This window comes from Narcine bancroftii, chromosome 9, assembly GCF_036971445.1.
Source record: "Narcine bancroftii isolate sNarBan1 chromosome 9, sNarBan1.hap1, whole genome shotgun sequence".
In the NCBI taxonomy this organism is placed as follows: domain Eukaryota; kingdom Metazoa; phylum Chordata; class Chondrichthyes; order Torpediniformes; family Narcinidae; genus Narcine; species Narcine bancroftii.
In genome coordinates, this window is record NC_091477.1 from 121,601,344 (window position 1) to 121,617,851 (window position 16,508).

The window sequence follows — 16,508 nt, forward strand, 5'->3', positions numbered from 1 at the left end:
CAGGAAAAAGCAAGATGGAAGAGATGAATCGTACACCGCTTATCATGTTGTTTTAAATCTGTCAAGGGCAAAGAAATCCAATAATTGATGTGATCTCTGAACAGAGCCCTTCATCAATCTTGCCTGATGTTGACCCTGGCTTCCCAACTTGCTCTCTTGCCAACCTGCTCTCCTGCAGTGTAGAAATTTACAGTCTGCAAATATTAACCATTCGCATCCTGTGATCTCTCCCAAAGCAGATGGAAGATGACAGTGCAGCCGGAGCTTGTCTAACAACTGCAGCTATTGCTGACCTGCAGAGAGCAGGGAGTGGATTCACAGCTCTCCCGTGGAGTCAAACTGCTCAGTCACCCTGCCGTCAGCTCTGTACATGTTTTAAATGGCCTGTTAATGGAGCTGATGGTGATTTCATTTAAAAATTCTGCCACCGTGGGATCTGCACCAATAATCTGGTAGCAGCCACAAGAGGTTTCAGACTCCAGGGTAGTCTGGATACTGGAGCTCTGCAATGCTAGACATATAGGCCCCACAGCCTTTTCAAGAGCTTTGGAGTCTGCCCAAGAGACTTCACTAATGGACTGTTGTTTACAAAAAGGCAACAGATGAAAGATCTTGTCAGAGCCGCAGATTGTTTGGAGCTGTTCTCAGATGGTCATGTGGTTTGGCAGGCAGAGAGAGTCAAACAGGTTTCTTTCTTTCTTTCAAAGAGAGAGAGACAGAGAGACAGAGATAACTTCTACAGTGCTACAGCCAGCCACAGCAGCTGGGACTGGAACAGGACAAGCTGGCAAGAAGCCCCATTTTGGAAGACAGCCTGGTCAAAGCCCTTGTGGTTTTGAGAGGACTGGCTGTCAAATGTTTCACTTGGAATAAGGGAAACAAAAAGGAACTCTGTGGTGACCTGAAAGAAAGAGGTTATCATCTGGAGAACCCTGAAGGGGAAAGTTTCGTCAGCAAGACACTGGAGTGGCTGATTAGAAGGGAATGAGTTGTCCTGGAACAACAAATCTCTCTCTCTAAACCGACAAGAACCTTCCTGAGCGGTAACCATTTACCTTTCAAGCACCAAAGCTTGGTGAACTTTAGATTTCTATTAAATTCTATGCACAGTCTAAGAATTGCCTGCAACCAGTGAACTTGGAGGAATGAGAAGTGAGATTGGACTGTGAATCAAAGAACTTTTCCGAACATACACACACATTTTACACACGTGCGCTTAGAGTTAGAAGGGGGTTAGATAGTTAAGTCAAAAGTGACAAGTGTGATTCTGTTTTCATAATTAAAGATAATTAAAAGCAACTTTTGTTTCAGTAACCATTTGTCTTGGTGAGTATCTTGGTGGGTTTATGGGTCCTCTGGACTTGTAATAATGGGGAGATCACCATCCGTTTGAGAAGGAGAAGCAGAGGAGATGACCTACGGGATGGTGACACAGCAGCGTACCAGCAAGGGCTCTGCGGTTGAAGAAACACACAGATGGCAGGCTGTTGGCGACTCAAGGCGAGGAACCCACACAGTCTGCAGGCGACTGAAGTTGATGACTCACACCAGGCCGCAGACTGCTGGATACTGGGCACCAGATATCGGAACCAAGATACGAGAGGGTGCAAAGAATGCTGAAAGTTACCTGATTGTGTCGAATGTTAGGATCTGGATCTCAGGCCACTGATGGTTTGGACTTGACTCTGTGAGGCCGCGGGTGCTGTGGGAATGTTGGAGGCGAGTCCACAGACACTCAGCGACTCTGGAGGGAACTCTCTTACTTCTTTTTCTGTGAGGCGCTTCAGGCAATTTCTGCCAATGGCAAATCAATCTGCCTCACAGCAGATGAAAGAAAACTCCGTATAATATTGCACTGTCTTTATGACATGACAATAAATTGAATAAATAAAAATATAGGTACTTTCCTTCCAGCTGGCATCTTTAGATTGAAAAGCCTTTGGGATCCATCATCTGTTTCCTGTGGTGGCTCACCTCTAAGATGTGAAGGAGTGAAGCCAACATTTGTTGTCGTCCAAATCTTTTAAATATTCACCTTGGCTCCTTACACTTTTTTGTAGATAGAGCATTGCAGCCCAAAAACAAACCCTTGAGCCCTTCTAATCTGTGCTGAACTATTATTCTGTGTCGTCCCACTGACCTGCACCCAGTCCATAGCCCTCCATACCTCTCCCATCCATGGACGTGTCCAAATTCCTCTTAAATGTTCACACTAAGCCTGCATTCACCACCTCAGCTGGCAGCTCTTTCCACACCCCCACACTACTCTCTGTGTTTAGAAGTTCCCCCTACACTTTTCTCCTTTCACTTGTAATTCATGTCCTCTGGTTTGTATCTCACCTACCTTCAGTGGAAAAAACTTATCTAGTTTTACCGTCTACCCCCCTCATAATTTTAAACACCTCCATCAAATCTCCCCTCATTCTTCTGCGCTCCAGGGAATAGATATTTTTCCTTGGTACACAGTTGATCTCTGCAAGAGTATTTCCATGTGCCCACATCTGAGAAGCATCATGAGAAGGTTTGGGCAACATTGATCATGTGAGCAGCTGAGATGGCAGGACATCAAAGGTCACCCACCTAGCATAAAACAGTGCAAAGTCTCAAGGAATGGGAGTGGGTGAAGCAAAGATCTCAAAAAAATAGGCTATACAGCCCATTGAGCCAAGGGTAAGTTGGGTCAGGCAGGGATAGGTTGGGTGAGGGTTGAAGCACAGAGGGGAATTCAACCTGAGGTGGGTGGCCTGGGGGAAGATGGCAGATGCAGGGAGGAAGGCCAGCAATGGCAGCAGGGTGAGGAGCATTGGGTCGAATGCTGAGAGACAGTGGCCAGGTCAAAGGGTGATTGCCCATGTGGCTGAGTTGGTGCCCAATGGACAGCAGCGGTCGCGCGCTGACACAGGGAGGGAGAAGCGAGTGAGTGACAGGCAGGATCAGTTTAGGATTGGGTGTGACTAATGAATGGACGGTACCAATAGTTTGGCGGGACCAATGAGAAAGTTGGATGCGTGCTGACACAGGCAGGGAGTGACTGTGAAGAGAAGTTTAGGATTGGGTGAGACCAATGGGTGGGTGGGATCCAAAGGGTAGGCCAGACCAATGGTGGGCTGGTGGGGCGCTGACATTGGTCGTAGAAGCGGTGGAGTGACAGGGAAGACCAGTTTAGGATTAGATGAGACTATCAAATGGGTGGGACCAATGGATGGGGGATCAATGGGTGAGCGGAATGCAAGCAAGTGCAACGCCGATGCATGGTAAGGAGGTGAGAGGGAGGAGAAGAGGACGACCAGGCAGATGGTGTAAGGAGCTGCAGTGACGGTGGCTGGAGTTTGGGGATTGGAGGTTCCTCGGGGGAAGGGATGGGAGAGTTCAGGTGGCGCCCTGGGCATAGAGACATGTTCCAATTGGTACAGTCAGGTGACAGTGAGTACGTCCTGTCAGTGCAGTCACCAGGCCACAGCGAGCTCAAAACATCAATGCCCCAGTGCAGGTACAGTGAGTTCACAGGTCAAAGGTTCCAATGCAGCAGTCCATTGATGCACCAATGCAGTAGCCACATGACAGTGAGTCAGCGCGGTCAGCACCAATGCAGTAGCCACACAAAAGCGAATCCTCACGGTCAGCACCAATGCAGTAGCCACGCAACAGCGAGTCCTCAGGTCAGCGCCAATGCTGTAGCCGTGTGACAGCGAGTCCTCACCGTCAGCACCAATGCAGTAGCCATGTGACAGCGAGTCCTCACCATCAGCACCAATGCAACTGACAAGTGACAGTTCACGGCTTCAGTGAAGATAAATCTTGGACTAATACTGTCATTTCAAGTTTCACAGTTTCTTTTACTGACATTGAATAATACATTAAAAATGTACCACTCATGATATATTTTTACCTGCCGCAAGGCCAACAAAGAGCTGCCATTAGTATTGCCCAGCGCCCCTTACAGTACGAGAGAAAGTTGCGGGTGCTGTTGGAAATGCTGAATATCGTTAGTACCCAATTACCTTTACCTGGAGCAACCATTCTCAATCTTTTTTTGACTATGGCCCCTTAGAACTGCTCAGAGTTTATGGTTCCCCTTCCCTGTGAAACAGTTGCATTTACTTGGTTTCTTCCGTACTTCTCTATTACACAAAAAAAATTAAAAATTTAATATTTTAATCTTTAAGTGCCTCCACTTAAATGTGCATATGGCCCCCATTGAGAATGGCTGAACTGGAGGATGCAGTGAGGAGCCAATCATGTTAATGAGCCTGGAGTCACATGGAAGCCACACCAAGAGAGAATGGTAGAATTCATTCCCTCAAGCTGATTAATGAAAGGACATGTTTATCTTATATAAAACAACTTGATGTTTTGTGCTTATTACCACTGGTACGAGCTTTCTGGGGGGAAAACCGTTCATATAATTAATTGACTTTAAGATTGTCTGCTGCCATGGTGGGATTCAAACTTGTGCTTCAGGATCAGTGGTTCATATCTGAACCTGTTAAGTTCAATGTCTTGAACACAATACAACTATTCTGTCCCTTGCATGAGGATACATGAGCTCCAATGTTACATCAACTAAATGTAAATTTATAATTTTGAAATTAAGACATACAGCATGGTAACAGGCCTTTCTGACCAATGAGTATGCCGCCCAATTACACCCGATTGCTGGTACGTTTTGCGCAATGGGAGGAAACTGAAGCACCCAGTGAAAACCCACACAGACAACTTCTCACAGACAGTGCAGGATTCGAACCCCGGTCCCAATCACTGGTGCCGTAACAACATTGCGCTAACTGCTACACCAAATGCTACCCCAATTTTCCTCTTTGTCCCTCACTACTACATCCATCCACTGTGTATATTGTCCTGCAAGGAGTGTTGTGGGTAAGGCAGATGAATTTAGAACCCGGATTGCTACTTGGAATTGTTTATTTTGTGGCTGTAAGAGAGACATGGCTGCAAGAAAGATGGGATTTATAGCTTAGGTTCTTAGGTTTCGGTGTTTTAGATGGGATGGAAAAGGGGGTAAAAGGGGTGAAAATGTAGTATTGCTGATCAAGGAGAGTGTCACAGCTACACTCAGGTTATAATGGTGGGCTCATCTACTCAGGCGATAATGGTGGGCTCATCTACTCAGGTTATAATGGTGGGCTCATCTACTCAGGCGATAATGGTGGGCTCATCTACTCAGGCGATAATGGTGGGCTCATCTACTCAGGCGATAATGGTGGGCTCATCTACTCAGGCCATGTAGGTAGAGGTCAGAAATGAAGGGGCAATTACTCTGATAGGCCTCCCAGTGGTCACCAGGAGATGGAGGAACAGGTATGTAGTTAGATTCTGGAAAGTTACAAAATCAACAGAGTTGCAATAGTCGGAGACTTTAATTTCCCCACCATCGACTGGGGCATTTTTATTGCCAGAAGCTTAGAATTTGTTAAATGTATCCAGGACAGTTTGTTGAAGCAGCATATTGATAACCTAACCAGGAAGGGGGCCATACGAGACCTTGGACTGGCAAATGAGCCTGGCTAGGTGATTGAAGTTTGAGAGGGGGAGAATTTTGGGAATAATGATCACTCTAACTTCACTTTTGAGATACGGTAAGTCGTTGAATAATGTCGTTTCACTCAACATTGTTTCATTATAACGTTAAAGAAAAAAAACACCACGCCAAGCTTTATGATTGTTTGGGATTGAACTGAATACTGGAAGGTGCTGCTTCTTAAGTTTTTGCTTTTCTTACAATTATTCCTTGATTTATCCCTGCTGCAATGAGCATTTAAAGTATATATGCACCCCTGCTGACTGTAACCACAAAAAACAGAACCACCAATCACCCCACCAACCTGAGGCAACACTAGGTCCCTCAGGAATTTATTGCAACACTCCCACACTCACTTCCTGCGACGACGATAACCAAGCTGCCTCTCTGCCCTTCAGTGATGGGATCTTTGCCCTGAATACACCCAATGCCCTGGACGCCAACAGTGCCTGTGTCAACAAATTCCCCAGATTTACCACCCTTTGGCTAAAGAAATTCCTCTGCATCTCTGTTTTAAGTGGACAGCTTTCAATCCTGAAGTTGTGCCCTCTTGTCCTAGACTCTCCCACTGTGGGAAACAACCAATCTACATCTACTCTATCCTTGCCTTTCAGTACTGGAAATGCTTCAATGAGATCCCCCCTCATTCTTCTAAATTCCAATGAGTTCAGGTTGAACCATCAAACACTCCTCATATGACAAATCTTCCATTCCCAGCATTACTCCTCTGAGCCCTCTCTAACATCAGCACATCCTTTCTTAAAGGAAGCATACAACTCAGCTCACAATACCCCATGTGAGGTCTCACCAGGGCCTTTATAAAGCCTCAGCATCACATCCCTGCTCTTCTATTCTATTTCTCTTGAAATGAACGCCAGCATCACATTTGCCTTCTTCACCACCAATTCAACCTGTGTTTACCTTCAGGCCGACCTGCACGAGGATTCCCAGGTCCCTTTGCATCTGGGTATTTTCAATTTGCTCCCCATTTTAAAAAGAGTCTGCATTTCTACAAAGTGCATGATCGCAGATTTCCAACATTTGCCCGTACAAATTTTATCAGCAGATATATTTTGTTCATTATGGAAAGTACTTTCCATGAACTGTTTTCACACCTTTAAACAATACTCTAGTTGTGTCATTAAATCAAGTCGTTTACCAAAGATTCAGTTGCTTTTATTCCCAACACTGTATATATTCAGTGATGCAATGAAATGTTTGGTTTGATTTACAGAGCTTGATGCAAATACAGCTGAGTCTGAGATCAGGAATTGGATGGACAATGGCAAGACCCTGAAATTGCCAGACTTAGAAAGCAGAGACCCTGAAAGCAGCCGACGATGAGGACAGCGACACTGGAGGTGGGAGCAGATCCAATGAGCTCGTCCTTGTGCTCCATCCCTGATAATGCCACATCCACACTTTGCAAATGTCTCCAAACTAGCAATCTGACCCTTGTTGCAACAGAGAGATCAGATGATTTTGACTCCACTAATGGAATTCTGCTACAAGGAATCTTAAGGGCAATGAAAAAAAGAGAGTAGAAACTTTTATATTTAATTTTACCTTTGCTGCAACTTCCCCTTCGGACGGCGATGTTATCGATGGCTGTGTCACCATTGTGAGTCTGCCCACGGATAGCCTCGAAAATTACCTAGAGTTTTAAACAAAGCCAAGAATCTGTTCAAGATGCGAACCAATGATATATGTAACCCATGTTGAAAGGATGATGGATTATATTGGGATAGTGAGCTCATCATTAATGCAGACTATGTTGACAGGGGCACAACTGCTGGCCAAGGGTATTATCAGTGATCATAGATACAATTCTTTAGACTGCAATTCTGAGGATGTTTTGCAGTGTCCAACTGCTTTCCACCCAATTAAACATTTTTGAAGTGCAAGCATTACAGTGTGAACATTGAAAGAACTCAAAAGGTGTGGTTAAACACAAGATGTAGTGGAACAACAGAGAAATACAAAAACTACAGAGGCAAACAATAGAAGCTGGAGAAACTCAGCAGGTCAGGCACCATCCATACGTATAAATGGTTACACCTTTCAACCCTGTCCAATACCATATTACCTCAGCCCCTCTCCAGCCTCTTCCACCCTCCATGATTTCTCCCCTTGATCACTTCTCCCTACTTTACTCTCGATAAAGAGTCCCGACCTGAATTATTGGATGATTATTTCTCTCCACAGATGCTGCTTGATTCCCTGAGTTCCTCCAGCTTCTCAATGTTTGCTGCAATATTCTTGAGTGAACACAATGGACTAGAGAGAAGTGTTCTTTGAAATACTGCTGTGAGCTATTTCACATCCATGAGAGATTAAATGAAGTCTGCATTTAACAGCATCTGAAAGACACATCTTTTATTGCAAAACATTCATCAATCAAGCACTGAAATTGTTGAAATAACGTCATTCATGATGAGGAGCCAAGTCTGAAACATTGGTTACCCTTTTTACTTCCAATCGATGTTGCGTGATATGTTGTGTTTCTCAATCACATTTGTATATTGCATTTGACTCCAGCATTTGTAGATTTCCTTGTTTAACTGGAAACGTTGAGCTGAATTTTGGTGCTCAAGTCTATTCACTGGAACACGAACCCAGAACCACCAACACAGAGTTGGGAAACGTGCCCACTGAGTCATGGCTAACTATACAGTACAGAAACATGTTTGCTTCTCCCTCTGTTTCCAATAGCACAAATTTAAACTAAAGTTCAGGCAATTGATATAAGAAATCTTGATGTTTAGCTGAGGAATTAGTGACATGAACTTCTAAAAAGTCTATCTCCTAGAACTCAAGAAAAGACCACCAAACCTAGAGCCCATTCCCACCACTCAGCGAGATCATGGCTGGTCTACCAGCTGCCTCTGATGGTGTCATCAGCCTGAAACATTTCCATATTTTCTTAGGGCATAGAAAATGGCCACTTTATCCCATTGTGTAAAGCAGCTCACAGAGCAGTCTCATTCTCCCAGTAATTTTCTTGAAATCTTTTTTCTCCACCACATTCCCTATTTTTTTGTGATTCTTTGTCTATGGCTGCATTGAATATTTCCAACATTTTTCTGTTTTCCTGCTGATCTCATGTACTTTAATACGGTTGGGTAAGTAAAATTTATCAGATTCATAGCTGCATTTAAAAATTGACCTGGTATAAATTGCTGATTTGGGTACACACTTCCCATTTTCTTCCACCCAATTTCTCAGTCCAACCCAGTTCCCAATTTCTGTGCATCAGTATTTTCCAACTTCATTCCTGAAAGAGAAGGTGATGTAACACAGGTACTATCTGAAACCGATCACACAGTATCTATGAAGAGAGAGAAACAGAGTTCGTAGAGTCATGCAGCAAAGGAAATTGCCCCCTTGACCCACCATGTCCATGCCACCCACTCTATATATCAGCCCTTGGTTCATTTGTTTCAAGAATTTAGCAATTGAAATCTTTGGTTATATACTTCTCAAATGCTTCAACCACCAGCCTTTAAGTCAATGCATTACAAACTAACCATCCTTTGGTGTAAAATAAATTCCACCTCTTACTCTTTTAAATCTGCACACTCTGGTTGCAGAATCCTCCACAATAGGGGAAAGTTTACTTCTGTGTAAGCTATTTTTTTCACCTCATAATTTTGTGTATCTTAATCAATATACCTTGACTTCCTAAGGAGTCTGAGGAGATTTGGTGTGTCATTGAATACTTAATCAAACTTCCAAAGTTGCACTGTGGAAAGTCTACTGACTGTATCACAGCCTGGTTTGGAAATTCAAGTGTCCAGAAAAGCACAAGTTTGCAGGAAGTGGCAAACTTGGCCAAGTCTATCATGGGCTTCACCCTCCCGTCCATTGAAAACTCTGTGGGACACTGCCTCAAGAAGGCAACCAATATCATAAAGAATTCCTGTCACTGTTAGCACAGCTACCTTCTGGCAGAAGGTACAGAAGTCTGATAACCAACACCCCCCACACCTATCAGGCTCTTGAACCTTCCCATACGACCCTAAACCAAACCATAAACTACTCCGGGACCACCAAAAGATCTGTCTGAATGACCAAAACATTACTTTTTTTTCTTGCACTAACTGCAGTTATAAATATTTACATATCTATCCTTGTATATTTATTATTTTCTGTTTTGGAAAATTGTGGTAATTTAATATATACAATTGTAGTTGGTGTATGTTCAGTTTTCCCCCATCCCTTCCCTCAGCCTTTGCTCTAAGGAAAACAAGCATAGGCTCTCCAGTTTTTCATCTCAAGTGAGACATTCCGAGCAATTTTTTGGTGAGAGGACGCTATGATTGTAGTAAAAGCACACAGAAATACTGAAGGAACTCAACCGGTCTCATTGCGTCCATAGGAGGTAAAAATATATTACCGACTTTTCGGGCCTGAGCCCTTCCTCAGGAATGATTAAAAAAACAGGAAGGCATCTGAATGAAGAGAGAAGAATGGCAGGGGGAGCAGTCCAGGCCAATGGCCAAGAGGTATCAATTAGATATGAAAAGAGGAAAGGTGAGAATTAATTGTCTCTGTGAAAGGAGACAGAGGTGGGGGGGGGGGAAAGAGAGAAAAGGCGCATGCTGGTGAAAGATGACAGGAGGAAGAAGGGAATGGGGAGGTTAACAGAAACTGGAGAAGTCAATATTGATGCCATCTGGTTGGAGGTGCCAGACAGAAGATGAGGTGTTGTTCATCCAATTTGCGGGTGGTCTCAATCTGATAGACACGTCAGCAAGGGAATGGGGTGGGGATTGAAGTGGGTGGCCACTGGGAGAACCACGCTGCTGCGATGGACAGAACTGAGGTGCTCAACAAAACAACCTCTCAGTCATTCTCTTGGTGACTCTCATCTCCATCATTTCCAGTGTAATCATGCCCTTTTTTATGCTATGTCAAGCAAAACAGGCCACAATATTCTTCACCAATATTTCTGGACAGTATCATAACTTTTCAGCTAATATCCAATGCCTCAGCTTCTGAGAGCTGGTATCCCATATGCTTTCTCTGCCGGTGTTGCCACCTTCGGGGCTATTTGGACGTTGACCAAGTTCTCTCTGTTCAGCACTCCCTTGGACGTAACTGACCTTCCATGGCCTACCCTTATTTGACCATCCAAAGTGTATCACTCCTCATTTAGTTCGGAATAGTTGTTATAGGTCATTTTTAACTTTTAGAATGGACAAAAGATAATTACCTGAAATTATTAAATTTTAAATTTAAATAATTTAAACTCCAAATAATCAAAATTTAGACATACAGCATTGTAACAGGCCTTTTCGGCCCATGAGTCCAATTTACACCCAATTAACTTACAACCCCCGGTATGTTTTTAACAGTGGAAGGAAACCGGAGCCCCCAGGGAAAACTGATGCAGACAAGGGGAGAATGTACAAACTCCTTACAGAGAGCATGGGATTCAAACCCAGGTGCTATAAAGGCCTTGCACTAACCACTACGTCAACTGTGCTGCCCCATGTTAGCTCTGTTTCTCTCTCCACAATAGTCCATTGAGAAAACCAAGACCCTAAACTTGTTAGAACCACATACATAACATGGAACATGTTGATTTCAAGTTTAAGCAATGAAATTACCATTATGTTGGAGTTTGTTGAAAAATGAACTGTGCGTGATCCATACAACCAGGATGATCCCTGGTTGCCTTTTACTTGCCAGACTTCTCCTTCTGTCAAATTGTTCTTAATCACCACCTTAAGTTCATTTTGGGTCTCAGATCCCAACATGTGATACCAGAAGTCGATGCATATTTCCCCAGATACGGTGAATTCCTGACTCTCCAATCTGATAACATCCATTGGAACAAAATTGCTGGCTTCTTGATATAGGAAGTAACCACCTGTGAGTTTAAACATGGCAGAAACAGTGGAATAGAAGATTAAAAGCTTGCTCAGAGGTCCAGAATTTGAACAGTCAACTTGCCTCAGATATCGAAAGGCCAGGGATTAGAAAACCATTTCATGATTTAACTCACACTGGACAGTAGACTGCTGGAGACGGGCTCAAGACTGGCTGAAGGGGTACTAGGTATTGGAACCAGGATGTGAGAGCGTGCCCAGGGCGTGAAAAGCCCCAGGGGGCCTTGGGTGCTGAAGGCTTCCTTACCATGTTGGAGGGTTGGATCTGGTGCTCAGGTTGCCAATAGTTTGGACTGAAGTCTATGTGGCTGCAAGAGGCTGGAGGCAAATCCATGGACACTCAAGTGACTCTCTTTTGCTTCTCCTTCTCTGACTGTAAGAGCTGCCAGGCAATTTCTGCTGATTGCAAATCTTTGTTTGCGTTACAGCAGACTAAATGCAATTTGGTGTAATATTACATCTGTTTTATTACAAAAAAAGAATCTTGAATCTTGAAAGTATTTTACTCTAACTGCCTCCTCAGTTCAGGGGCAAATAGGAATGAAGAATAAATGCCAGCATTGCCAATGACGCCACCTTCCTATGAACAGATACTAACAGGAATCTGATAATTTACTGCTCTTTGAGTAGGAAGATCATGGGTCATGATCGTGACCTACACCCGTTAAATATTAAAGGAAGGCTGAATTGTCATTGTGCGCCTCATCTTAAAACTCTGAATTTTTCCTTCCTTTACTCAATCTCTCTGTCTCAATGTTAGGAGATAAGAGAGTTATTCAAATTTATCACAAGCCTTCAAACTCCCAGAGCTATCTCGATCACTCTTCGTCCCACCCTGCCTACTGTTCCATTCTCCCAGTTCTTCTGTGTCTGTCCTCCGATGATCAGACTTTCCATACAGATGCCCCTGAACCATCTTCTTTCTATCCTGAACTATGGCTTCCCCTTTACCATTGTTAACATTCTTTCTTTCTTTTTTCTTTGGCTTGGCTTCGCGGACGAAGATTTATGGAGGGGGTAAAAAGTCCACGTCAGCTGCAGGCTCGTTTGTGGCTGACCAGTCCGATGCGGGACAGGCAGACACGATTGCAGCGGTTGCAAGGGAAAATTGGTTGGTTGGGGTTGGGTGTTGGGTTTTTCCTCCTTTGCCTTTTGTCAGTGAGGTGGGCTCTGCGGTCTTCTTCAAAGGAGGCTGCTGCCCGCCAAACTGTGAGGCGCCAAGATGCACAGTTTGAGGCGTTATCAGCCCACTGGCGGTGGTCAATGTGGCAGGCACCAAGAGATTTCTTTAGGCAGTCCTTGTACCTTTTCTTTGGTGCACCTCTGTCACGGTGGCCAGTGGAGAGCTCGCCATATAATACAATCTTGGGAAGGCGATGGTCCTCCATTCTGGAGACGTGACCCATCCAGCGCAGCTGGATCTTCAGCAGCGTGGACTCGATGCTGTCGACCTCTGCCATCTCGAGTACCTCGACGTTAGGGGTGTGAGCGCTCCAATGGATGTTGAGGATGGAGCGGAGACAACGCTGGTGGAAGCGTTCTAGGAGCCGTAGGTGGTGCCGGTAGAGGACCCATGATTCGGAGCCGAACAGGAGTGTGGGTATGACAACGGCTCTGTATACGCTTATCTTTGTGAGGTTTTTCAGTTGGTTGTTTTTCCAGACTCTTTTGTGTAGTCTTCCAAAGGCGCTATTTGCCTTGGCGAGTCTGTTGTCTATCTCATTGTCGATCCTTGCATCTGATGAAATGGTGCAGCCGAGATAGGTAAACTGGTTGACCGTTTTGAGTTTTGTGTGCCCGATGGAGATGTGGGGGGGCTGGTAGTCATGGTGGGGAGCTGGCTGATGGAGGACCTCAGTTTTCTTCAGGCTGACTTCCAGGCCAAACATTTTGGCAGTTTCCGCAAAGCAGGACGTCAAGCGCTGAAGAGCTGGCTCTGAATGGGCAACTAAAGCGGCATCATCTGCAAAGAGTAGTTCACGGACAAGTTTCTCTTGTGTCTTGGTGTGAGCTTGCAGGCGCCTCAGATTGAAGAGACTGCCATCCGTGCGGTACCGGATGTAAACAGCGTCTTCATTGTTGGGGTCTTTCATGGCTTGGTTCAGCATCATGCTGAAGAAGATTGAAAAGAGGGTTGGTGCGAGAACACAGCCTTGCTTCACGCCATTGTTAATGGAGAAGGGTTCAGAGAGCTCATTGCTGTATCTGACCCGTATCACATCCATCTCCTAAGCCTCTCCTATTACCCCTCTTCTCTGCTTTAAGAACAGTTATAGAGTTCCTCTGGTCCTCACCTTGCACCCCACCAGCTTCCACATTCAACATATTATTCACTGCAAATTCTACCACCTTCCAATACCAGGCATTCTGTTTCCTTTCCTTGCCTTCCAATATTTTGCAGGGACTGTTTCCTGGACAGAGTAGATTTGGTAAAGTTGTTTCCCATGTAGTGGAGTCAAGGACAAGAATACACAGCTTCAGAATTGGTGGGCACCCATTTAAAATAGAGATGCCAGAGGAATTTCTTTGGCCAGAGAGTGGTGAACCACTAGAATTTACTATCAGGGGCGGCAGTGGGTGTGTTTAAGGCAGGAATTGATAGGCATCTGGAATAATCAATATATCAAAGGTTATGGGGAGAAGGCAGGGGATGGGGCTGAACAAATCAACTTATGATGGAATGGCAGAATGGACTTGACAGGCCAAATGTCCTACTTCTGGTCCTATATTTTAAGATCTTTGTAGCTCCATGGTCCATTCTCTTGTTGCCACCAACCACTCGCCCTTCATAACACTCTCTCCCAAGGAACTGCACACTCCCTTTGTGATGCCCCAGTCCATTCTTCCATTTCCACCAATACCCTTCCTCCCTTAATGACGCTTTGCCTTACAACAACGGACAATGCAACACCTCATCATTCACCACTTCCCTTCCCACCATCCTGGGACCCAAATGGTTTCCAGATGAAGGAGTTATTCAATTTCACTTTTTTTAATCCACTGAACTGCCTTCAATGGTCAAAGATTAGTCTTCTCTACAGTGGAGAAACCAATGCTGATTGGCCCATCGCTTTGTCAATCTCCTACATTCTGTCCACAGGGCTGACTGAGCTTCCTGTTGCCTGCTATTTTAAATCTCCGTTTCACTCCTTCTCTGAGCTTTTGTTTTGTGTCCTCATCGAGGCATAAATGTTAACAGCAACCTGTTCATGTTGATCTAGCATCTTGATGAAGCGTACCGGCCTGAAATGTTCACCATTCTCTGGTGCTGCTCGGCCCACTGATTGTTTCTTGATCCGAGTTGGGCACCCAAGCTAGTCCCAATTGGCTGAAATCAGCCCATATCCCACTCAACCTTTCCTATCCATGAAACTGCCTTTAAGCATTACAATTACCCCCACCTCCACCACTTCCTCTGGTAGGCTCGTATCCACCACCCTCTGTGCGAAGAAGCTGCTACTCAGATTATTTTTAACTCTTTCACCTCTCATCTTAAAATTGTTTCCTCAAGTTTTAGATTTCATCCTGAAAAAAATGTGACTATTTACCTTATTCATGCCCTTATGATTATATAAACCTTTGTAAGATCCCCCTTCAGCCCCGGGTACTAAAGTGCCAGCCTCTCCAACCACTTCTTATCATTCAAGCCAGCTCATCCTGGTTATATTGTTGTGAATCTTTTCTGCAACCTTTTCAGTTAATGGTATCTTGCCTGTAGCTGGGTGACCAGAACTAGGGGTGAAAGAAAAGTCTGCAGTAAAAACACAGATGCTGGAGGAATTCAGCAGGTCTCACAGCATCCATAGGAGGTAAAGATTGGACCAGAACTAGATATAATCCTCGGTGTGCTTTCACTGAAGCCATGTACATGACATCCCAGTTCCTGTACTCAGTGCCCTGACCAATGAAGCATGCCAAATGCCTTCTTCATCACCATTCTACCTATGTCATTCCTGGTCTGTCTCAGAGAGGCCCATTGCAAGTTCATGGAACAGCACCTGTTTTACTATCTGAACACATTGCAGCCTGCTGGCCAATATTGGAGTTCTATAACTTCAGATAACTTGATTTCTTGCTCTGCATCAGTGGTCCATCTGTAATATTGGCTCATCTAGTTTTTTTTTACCCTTTTCTTCCTTTTTTGTCTCTCTGTGGGAGTAGAGGTGTGCCTGGTCTGCTGTTCTTCATCAGCCCAAGCTTTTAAAACACAGAAATGCTGAAGGAACTCAACTGGCCTCGCAGCAGCCACAAGAGGTAAAAATATATTACCGATATTTCGGGCTTGAGCCCTTCCTTAATACAGTCACAGTGTCTACAGACTTTCGTGTTTCCCTCTGCTCTGGTTTGTTGCAACTCCCACAATCGGTGCTTTTACCCTCTAACTGCTCCCATTCACTCACTGACCAGACAACCTTAACTATAGGAGACTGTAGTTGGGAGATTCTGAAGTTAAACACAATCTGCTGGAGGAACAAACAGCATCAGTGAGAGAAAAAGAATGCACGACCTTATTTAATGCTGGAATGATAAAGGAGGAATGATATAATTGTGATAGTACAGATCTATCACCAATGTATATAATGTATATAGTTACAGTATCTAGACTGTGCTTACAGCGATTGGCTGAGAGCTAAGCCATGCCTACTGTCTGGGCCTTAAAGGGTTGTGTCCCTAGCCAGGTCGGATCATTCCGGACTGGTCAGCACCTGTGAAGAGCTCCTGCCTTTTGCTAATAAAAGCCTTGGTTTGGATCAACAAGTCTTTGATTCTTTCAACGAGCTCTACAATAATTTAAAGCACATAGTTCTGAAGTGGGTCCAGGAACTTAAAGACCTTCGTGTGTACATATGAATAAATCTTTAACTAGAGATCAAGATGCTGAAGGATCTCACCTCCATTTGGATAATCTTTCTCTGGACCAGTTCCCAATGTTGGCGTAGCATGTTTGGCCCTAATCCATTCTCCATCGTCACCGTCACAAGGCTGGATCCAGTCACAAAATGGTTTTGTATTGTTATTGAAATCACATTTTGTTATATAATCTGGAGAAAACAGAAACAGAGAATACAATCAACAAG

At 44.4% G+C, this 16,508-nt stretch overlaps 1 protein-coding gene across 9 annotated transcripts in view; it reads right to left on the minus strand.

Annotated features, from left to right (window-relative positions):
* LOC138742745 (IgGFc-binding protein-like) overlaps positions 1-16,508 on the minus strand; it is a 105,630-nt gene that overhangs the window by 72,509 nt on the left and 16,613 nt on the right. For 6 of the 9 annotated variants that reach the window (XM_069897564.1, XM_069897565.1, XM_069897566.1 and 3 more), the window contains 2 exons: positions 16,323-16,472; positions 7,103-7,190 (listed from right to left, as the gene is read on the minus strand). In XM_069897564.1, coding sequence (XP_069753665.1) covers positions 7,103-7,190; positions 16,323-16,397 — 163 coding nt within the window. In that variant the 5' untranslated portion in view covers positions 16,398-16,472. Of the gene's footprint in view, positions 1-7,102; positions 7,191-11,148; positions 11,412-16,322; positions 16,473-16,508 lie in introns of those variants that run through there. The other 3 variants (XM_069897563.1, XM_069897571.1, XM_069897570.1) reach the window with 2 other exon arrangements.